The sequence below is a fragment of the Lycium ferocissimum genome, chromosome 4, assembly GCF_029784015.1.
Source record: "Lycium ferocissimum isolate CSIRO_LF1 chromosome 4, AGI_CSIRO_Lferr_CH_V1, whole genome shotgun sequence".
NCBI classification, from domain to species: domain Eukaryota; kingdom Viridiplantae; phylum Streptophyta; class Magnoliopsida; order Solanales; family Solanaceae; genus Lycium; species Lycium ferocissimum.
The window spans coordinates 48,932,900-48,941,341 of record NC_081345.1 but is presented as its reverse complement, the minus strand read 5'-3'; the positions used below and the strand labels follow the sequence as shown (position 1 = coordinate 48,941,341).

Here is an 8,442-nt window from a genome sequence, read left to right as displayed (position 1 = left end):
TAAGAAAATAAGTATTATAAAGACTTTCCATTTTAACAAATAAAAAACGATGACATGTAACTTTTCTTCTGGTTCCTTATGTAATATGTATGAGTTATTATTTTTTAACATGAAATCAAATACTTTTCTTACATATCTATTTAAAATTTTATTTTGCTACATCAAGGATAACATATTTATTTTACTAATTCTAAGAATGATACGATATGAGACATCAAATTAAATTATACTTTGGCATGTTATATTACTTATGGTAACTTTAAGTCATTTCAGGCGCCAATCGTTGTATAATTAATAGGTTTGAAATGAAATAGTAGAATAAATTTTATTTGAAAAATTGATTTTGGTAACTGAACTTAATATTATATAAAATTGGCACTGTATAAAAATTATCATTTGGAATAGTATAGGTAATCTCATTATCTCCCATATAAATTTTTGTTCAAGTTTTTACAATTAAGAGCACTTCTCCTGAACTTTAAATGAAGCGCAAAACTGCCCGACTTCAAATACTCATTTTTTCTTGTTTTGGAGTAACTGCTAGTGGAAAGGGCATTTTTTTTTTAGCTATTTGGCTCATTTGAGGGCATTTTTGAGTAAAAAACGTAATGAATGATAAAGTTGACCTATTTCAAATATTTCAAAAATATTTTTGGCACTTTTCCCTAAATATAATTAAAGCAAAAGAGAGAAGCGGAGAAGAGGATTGTATTTCGTATTTGCGAGATATGTAAATTAAATCAATGAGAGATAATTTAATAAATAAGATTGTTGGTGAAGATAATTTTTGCTTATGCTTTTGGGAAGAAGTAGATTCTAGTGCTGCTCAAAAGCACTTTTGAATTTTTGCCAAACACTTCAAATCTTCCAAAAAAAAAAAAAAAAAAAAATGCTTCAGCCTCTCATAAGCTTGGCCAAAGCTATAAGTAGTTAATATGAGGAAGAAGGAAGAGTGTATACTTGGTTAATCAACTTTGTATATCTATAATACTTATTTTAGACCAAATATTTTTGGGACCTAAACCCAATGCTACACCTTCATTTTCCTGTGCCTTGAGCCGCTCCTATATATATATATATAAATTCTGTTTTTTTTTGAGCCGCTCCTATATATAACTCCTTGAGAAGTGAATGGAAAATGCCTCATGATTGAAGCTCTAAGTGCCTTTCATTATCCAGATGATATAGGCCTTTCTAAGTTTTCTTGATCAATCACTAAATAAAATGCATCTTTCATATTCTTTTATTTTTCTTTTGCTAATTTTCTTCATGTTGGAAGCTCCAATTACTCAAGCTCAAGGGAAGAGTACTTTAGTTTCTGCCATTTTTGCCTTTGGAGACTCAACAGCTGATCCTGGAAACAATAACTACATAAAAACACCTGCGAGGAGTAATTTCTCACCCTATGGGAGGGATTTTCCCAACCATGTTGCAACAGGAAGGTTTACTAACGGAATGCTTATTTATGATTTCATTGGTAATTACTCTACAAAAACTTTTACTTTGATTAATTAGTTTGTAGAGAATGACCAAAATATTACATAAAGATGTTGTGGAGGCAGGTATAAGGGTAAAGGCGGAGCCAGAATTTAAGTTTATGAGTTCTGAATTTGCCATCACATGTATAGTCATCATAGTTACTGGGTTCGCAATATAATTAAATATCTATATATATTTAATAGATTTTCTAATACAAATACAAGATCTAAGCAAAATTTATTAGATTCATCCGAACCCGTAACAAATACTCTCCATCTCCCCCCCCCCCCCCCCCCGGTGACTAGGAGGAGTTCTGTACGTGGGTTCGACTAAACCAATTACTTTTAGTTTGAACTGTGTATATGTATATCAAAAAAGGTTTGAAATGTATTGTTGAAGATGTATTTAAGAAAAGGTTAATAGTTTAAGCTTCTAAACAAGATGATCATACCCTCAGAGGTGGAGCTAGAATTTAAGTTTTATGGGTTCAACTTTTAAGGTTCTTAGCATTAAACCTATTTTAATTCTAAACTATGGTTTCATACGTATTATTTATTGCAATTTTGTATATTTTTGTACATAAATATATTGTCGTCCGATCCACCGCAAAAGTACTTGGTTCATATGAACCCGAAGTCATAACCCTGTATCCATCTTTGCACACACTTCAACATAGTATCAGAGACAGAAGTCATGGGTTTGAATTTCCTTGTCACCTTTTATTAAAAGGAATTTTCACGTGCTTAGCTAAGAATTTTCACATGCTTGGTTCATTCGGAAGATAGTCTTTTCCTCTGTTTAATAGTTGGTAGTTCCTACACTGTGCTTGTAATTGGTGTTTCTAGTGCAGCTAAGCATGTTGGTGTCAAACAGTCTGTGCCTCCATATTTGGATCAAAGTTTAAGTACTGAAGAGCTCAAGACTGGAGCTAGTTTTGCATCTGCTGGAACTGGATTTGACCCCCTCACGCCAAAAATCAGTGTATGCTATCTATCTCATAATTCCCCTCTCTTCCACCCTACCATTGTGTTCTTAGATGTGAATTTTAGTGGAGTATTATACTTTTTCTCTCTCAATTCATGTGATGGTGTTTGATTAGACATGAAATTTAAGAGTGAAAGAAAATCTTTTGAAACTTGTGACCTAAAACAAGCTATAGATATTTGTGTGGCTATAGATCATCACAAGAGCAAAATGGAAAGTTCAAAGTTCAATTGTTAAATAATGTAGAAAAGTTTATTTTTTTTGCCAAAAAGGAAAGAATGTCACATAAGTCGGGATGTGGGGAGTACTTGACCAAAGAACATGTTGAGCTAAAACAGCCTAAAGATACTCTTCACATGTTGTGATATTGTCCGTCCGCACAATTATTTTCATAAGGCCTCGTACCTCTAAGAGTATCCAACATTTTATAAATAACTTATTTTTCTTTTCTAGCTTCCATATTTGAACTTTGTTCACACACTCAACAGAATATACAAATATTTTTACTTGATACATGCATGCTAGATTGGTCTGTCTCTCAGAATAGAAAGTCACAAAATATATACAGGAATAGGTTCTTTTGGTTGTTCCTCCCACAAAGGCGGGTTTTACACGTTACTCACCTTCATCTTGGCTGTAAATGATTTAATCCAATATAATGCATGCATATTTGGAAAGTCACATATATAAGAAGGCAAAAACTGGCGCAACGATAAACGCAATACTCATCAAGTCGTGAAAATAATCTCTTATAAAAATGCAATATTAAAAAGATACATATAAACCTAAGCATGCCTTTTCTCGAACTCCGCTTATAGTAAGAGCTTACTCTATCAAGTTGTCATAGACTCATAGTCTTAGGCGTTGATTGGAGTGTTTTTGAGATTTGTTTTTAGGTTAATTTTACTAAACAATAACAGCATACCCAGTGTGATGTCACAACAGTGTTTTAAAGGGCGTTTTTGGGGTGAGCCCCGAAACGAGGCATACCAAAAAAGCACCGAGGCATACAGGTGGGGCGTTAGTATATATCCTGGGGCTTAAGCCCCAACATTTGGGGCATTCAATTGGGGCATAAGCCCCGAGAACATTTACAAATTTGAGTCAAAATTACTTAATAAGTCTTTTTTTTAAAAGTGGAATATTCAATAATTAACTCATAGTAAATTCTCAAATTAAAAATCTCAAAACATCATAAGTTTTTTCTAATTGTTTATCCTAATTCATAATCTTTTCTCTTTGTTGTTTACGGAGTAACATATACATTTAGACCTCTGTATGCAAAGTGCAAACTACAAAGCAAAGAGCTTAATTTGTCCTCCAATTCTTACTGTTGTTTGCATTTTTCTTCTTTATGCTTTATTTTCTTCAAGATCTTTTTAGCATTCTTCAATTTATCTTTTTTCAAGATTTCTTTTGGTATCGCAATAGTTTAGATAATGTTTTGAAAACCCTATTCAGGCTATTTGTATTATAATGAGTACAAATTTGTATCTAGTTTTAGGTTTTAAAAAAATAACTTTATATTATTGTCATTTTTATCTTTGAATTATTAGGACATAATATCATTTTATACAAGTCTAATTATGTTTCATCATAGTCATGTTATTGTGTAATGTATCTTTACGTCATTCTTTTTATCTTTGAATTATTGGGACATAATATCATTTTATACAAGTCTAATTATGTTTCATCATAGTCATGTTATTGTGTAATGCATCTTTACGTCATTCACTTTTTCGAGATTTTTTTTAATGGTTCATGCAAATGTTAGCATGTTAATAATAGATATATACATTTTTCTACTAATTTTTTTTTATTTCATAAAATTTTAATTTATTTTTTAATTATATTTTTATTTTATTAATTTATAACATACTAAAAATTAAATACCTATGGGGCTTACGCCTGGGCGAGGCATATGTAAAATGCATGTCCTTATGCCCCGCCTTTTAAAACACTGGTCACAGGTAGGGTCTAGGAAAGATAGAGTATATATGCAGGCCTTACCCTTATCTCGTAGAGATAGAGACTGTTTTCGTTGTGTTAATTGTACTAAACACTCTTGTAATATGACTTGGTTTTGGATACATCACCTATATTTTAAAATCAAAAACTAACATCCCCTATACTATAAAAATCTTACACCTACACCCCATATAAAGTATATCGTAACTATGTATATAAATTAAAGTTGAATGCTTTTCATTTTTTATATTCTCAACAATCGTGAATTTAATTTTTTTTCTTTTTCCCGCTTTTGTGGGGATTTCAGAATGTGATCTCAATATCTAAGCAGCTAGAGAATTTCAAGGAATATAAAGAGAAAATGGAGGCAGCTATTGGGAAAGAGCAAACTCAGAATTTAATAAAGGAAGCATTGTTTATAGTTAGTGCAGGCACAATTGACTTTGTTGTCAATTACAACACATTACCAACTCGTCGTATAAACTACACAACCTCAGCCTACACAGATTTCTTATTACAACATGTTGACCAATTCCTACAGGTTTGGCCACTCAATTCAACTAAGCTAATTTTGTTTTCTAAAGGAGATGGAGGAAAATAACGCTTTTTTTCTCTCTCGTGAGGTCTATCGGTAATGTGACCTCTTTACCCCACAAAGGCAGGGGTAAGGTCTGCGTACATCCTACCCTCCCGAGACTCCACTTGTTAAAATACACTGCGTATGTTGTTGTTGTTTGTTTATTACAGCAGAAAATAACAAACAAATAAAAATGCCTAGTAATTTATCAAGTTGTCATGCTATCTTAAATTAATATATTAGGTCTTGATATGAAAAGTTTGAAAGTCAATTTTACCTATGACGTAAAAACGACATATATACATTATCAGTACATAGTATCAGGTTTGGGTGGATTGAAAGATTTAAGCTCAAATATTACCGATCTGAAATATCACTCATTCGACACACTCAGGCCGTCTCAACAATAGTAGGAGTCTAAAGTCAAACTTCAAACAAAGAACTTAATTTTGCTTAAAGCAAAGATCGTCATATACATCTTTATCTAACGTATACTTTTTTAGGTTTTTTTAGATGCGAAGTTATTAATTCTTTGTTTTATAATCGATTTGGTCTAACAATTCTTTTTCAATTGATAATATAGCTAATTCATTCAATCTCTCTTGAGACGTTGTTGATCTTAGATAAGATTTTATCAATTTTAATTTTGAAAAACTTATTTCGGCTGAGGCAATAGTTTATATATAAAATACATCTTTAAGGGGGAAAATGGGGCCCCAAATCTGTTGATCTTAGATAAGATTTTATCAATTTTAATTCTGAAAAACTTCTTTCGGTTGAGGCAACAGTTTGTATGTAAAATACATCTTTAAGGAAGAAATGGGGCCCCAAATTTGTCGATCTTAGATAAGATTTTATCAATTTTAATTTTGAAAAACTTTTTTTTGTTGAGGCAACAATTTATATATAAAATACATCTATAAGAAAAAAATTGGGGCCTAAGCAATTGCTTTATGGAAAAAAATTGAAGCCTAAGCAATTGCTTTATTGGCCTTATAGTAGAGCTGCCCCAGGACACACTTAAAAATGGACGACCGGACAAGTTGACAAAATATGAACTTATTTTGCCAGCACTAATAAATTGATAATGGGGAAGGACCATTGTATAGTAATTAATGGTAAAACAAATAGTCGTACCAATTCCTTTTTAACAGCTTTTTGAACTTTATTTTATGCAGGAAATAATGGATCAAGGGGCTAGAAAAATTGCAGTGGCAAATCTACTGCCAATGGGTTGTCTTCCATTTGTCATTACCCTTAACTCAGATATTATTAATGCAATTACAAAGCGTGATTGTATTGATTCCCAGTCCTCCATTGCTCAAGACTACAATTTTAAGCTCCAAAACAAGTTAAATGACATGCAAATTAGGTTTGCAAAATTGGGTTCTCGAATTGCTTATATGGATATCTATACACCACTGGTGGACATGATTCTTGGCCGCAAATATGGTGAGTCATTCTAATTCCTATCTTTATTTTATTAATTAAATTACTTAAAAGGTAATTGTAGGTAAAATATTAAAAGTTTTCCTTATCTTTGGTAGATTCAAAATTATTCCTTAAAGCATTTAGGTCCTGTAAGTTTTTCATAAGTGGATACTTTGGTCAAATATTTAACATTCTCTTGTTAGGCTTGACGAGAACCAGAGGCGGAGCCAGCTTAGGTCCAGGGGGTTATCCGAACCCCCTCGGCGAAAAATTACAGTGTATTTTCAAAGTTAAAATTATTTTATTATGTATATATAGTAGATGATGAACCCCCTGACTTCTTCGTATATTTACCTTTTGGAATTTTTGAACCCCCTGGATGAAAATCCTAGCTCCGCCACTGACGAGAACTATGGAAAAAAAAAAAAAGAGATTTAACAAGAACTCACATTTGGATGTGCAGCTTTTGCAATTTCAGCCATTTTTATCTATTTCTAGAGTCTGTGCAGCTTAATTTTTGAGGCGGACTATTCTTTACATAATTTTGGTGCATGCCTGTGCAGTTTTTGGATTTGACGGGTTTTTCTTGGTGTTTATGGTTAAGTCTTTTCTTCTACAGTTCTCGATAAATCTAACAACCAAAGTTTGTTAAATATTTGATGAAGATTAAAAGTGCTCACTTTTAGATGATAAGACATGCTCGGAAATATAATTAGTGGACCATTTTGAATCTACCAAAACATAAAGGACCATTTTTGTTTTTTTCTCAAAAAGTTGTAAACGTTATACTGTAACTCTAATTTCTATATATGTATACAACTCGTCATGTATTCATGTGAATTTCTATGCTCAAATACCTTTATGAACTCCTTTAAGGCCCCATTTGAAACCATGGTTTGAAAATCATGTTTGGACATGCAATTTAGATATTTTAAGGCCCTTTTGATTACCCTATTATAAATGTTAAAAAGTATTTTCCATTACCACTCCAGAAAATATCAAGAATTCAACTCCTAATGAAAAGTGAAATATATCTAACCCTCAAACAAAGACATTTTATTTTCTTGTTTAAGATAATTATTAACTAAAATTCTTATTCTTCATTTTTTTTTTTTTTTTTTTTTTGCTTTATAGATTTCGAAAACGTTAACCGTGGCTGCTGTGGAACTGGCTCAGTGGAATTTGCATTTTTGTGCAACCCCATATCATTTGTTTGCCCAAATGCATCAAAGTATGTTTTTTGGGATTCAATCCATCCAACTGAGAAGGCATACTATCTTGTTTCTCAAGCACTTCAGCCAACTATTGATTCCATCACCAAATACTAATTAATATTACAGTATTATATATGTATCATAATACTGGAAGTACTCCCATCTTTTTATATGATATGTCTTATAAATAAGGAGAGAAAGTAAAACTTTTTATCAAGTTAAATATCATGTGTTATACTGGAAATCCAAACATGCATGATGACAAGGACAACTTTACTATATATGTTTTGACTAGCACAGGAAGCTCGTGCTACGCATGGGCCCAACATAACTAATTTAATTTATCTAATTTGGATAAAGTTTTCGTATACTTTCTACCTTGCATTTACTTCAGTACGTTATAACTATCATTGATTGAATCATGGCAACACATGAGAATGCTATTTCATGGCAACAGATACAAATCAAAAGGGCTCTAGGTACCCTTTCTAGTTATATTTACAAATTTCAGAGGGTAGAATATCTAGATATATGTGATGGAGACCTTTGAAGGTGAAACAATTGAACTCTTTCTCTTGTGATGGAGCAGCCTGCAAGTTTTCAGTATAGGCTTCAAACACCAAAAGATGTAATTGTTTGAAAAAGAGCGGAACACAAAGTAGATACACAAAAGCTAATCCAAATTGAAACATGTTAACACATGTTATGAATAAGTTATATCTGGCAAGTGTACAACTTAACTGATGAACTGATATCAAAATCTTTGCTAAAATTAGGTTATCCACTGGC

The 8,442-nt window shown here is 32.0% G+C and overlaps 1 protein-coding gene across 2 annotated transcripts; it reads left to right on the top strand.

Moving 5' to 3' along the window:
• Positions 1-1,153: 1,153 nt before the first annotated feature.
• LOC132054811 (GDSL esterase/lipase At5g45960-like) lies at positions 1,154-7,971 on the top strand. Of its 2 annotated transcripts, XM_059446784.1 has the most exons (5): positions 1,154-1,477; positions 2,330-2,460; positions 4,739-4,972; positions 6,187-6,460; positions 7,574-7,971. In XM_059446784.1, exons 1-5 carry the CDS (start codon positions 1,225-1,227, stop codon positions 7,765-7,767), a joined length of 1,086 nt encoding a protein of 361 aa, XP_059302767.1. In that variant the 5' UTR covers positions 1,154-1,224; the 3' UTR covers positions 7,768-7,971. The 2 variants fall into 2 exon arrangements, with proteins under 2 accessions (XP_059302767.1, XP_059302769.1); XM_059446786.1 differs by lacking the exon at positions 4,739-4,972.
• The last annotated feature ends 471 nt before the right edge of the window (positions 7,972-8,442 follow it).

Excerpts from the sequence above, each read along its gene's own strand:
- LOC132054811 (XM_059446784.1), top strand. The coding sequence starts at position 1,225 with ATGCATCTTTCATATTCTTTTATTTTTCTTTTGCTAATTTTCTTCATG. Across the intron at positions 4,973-6,186 it reads ATGTTGACCAATTCCTACAG|GAAATAATGGATCAAGGGGC; the intron begins GTTTGGCCACTC and ends TATTTTATGCAG. Across the intron at positions 6,461-7,573 it reads GATTCTTGGCCGCAAATATG|ATTTCGAAAACGTTAACCGT; the intron begins GTGAGTCATTCT and ends TTTGCTTTATAG.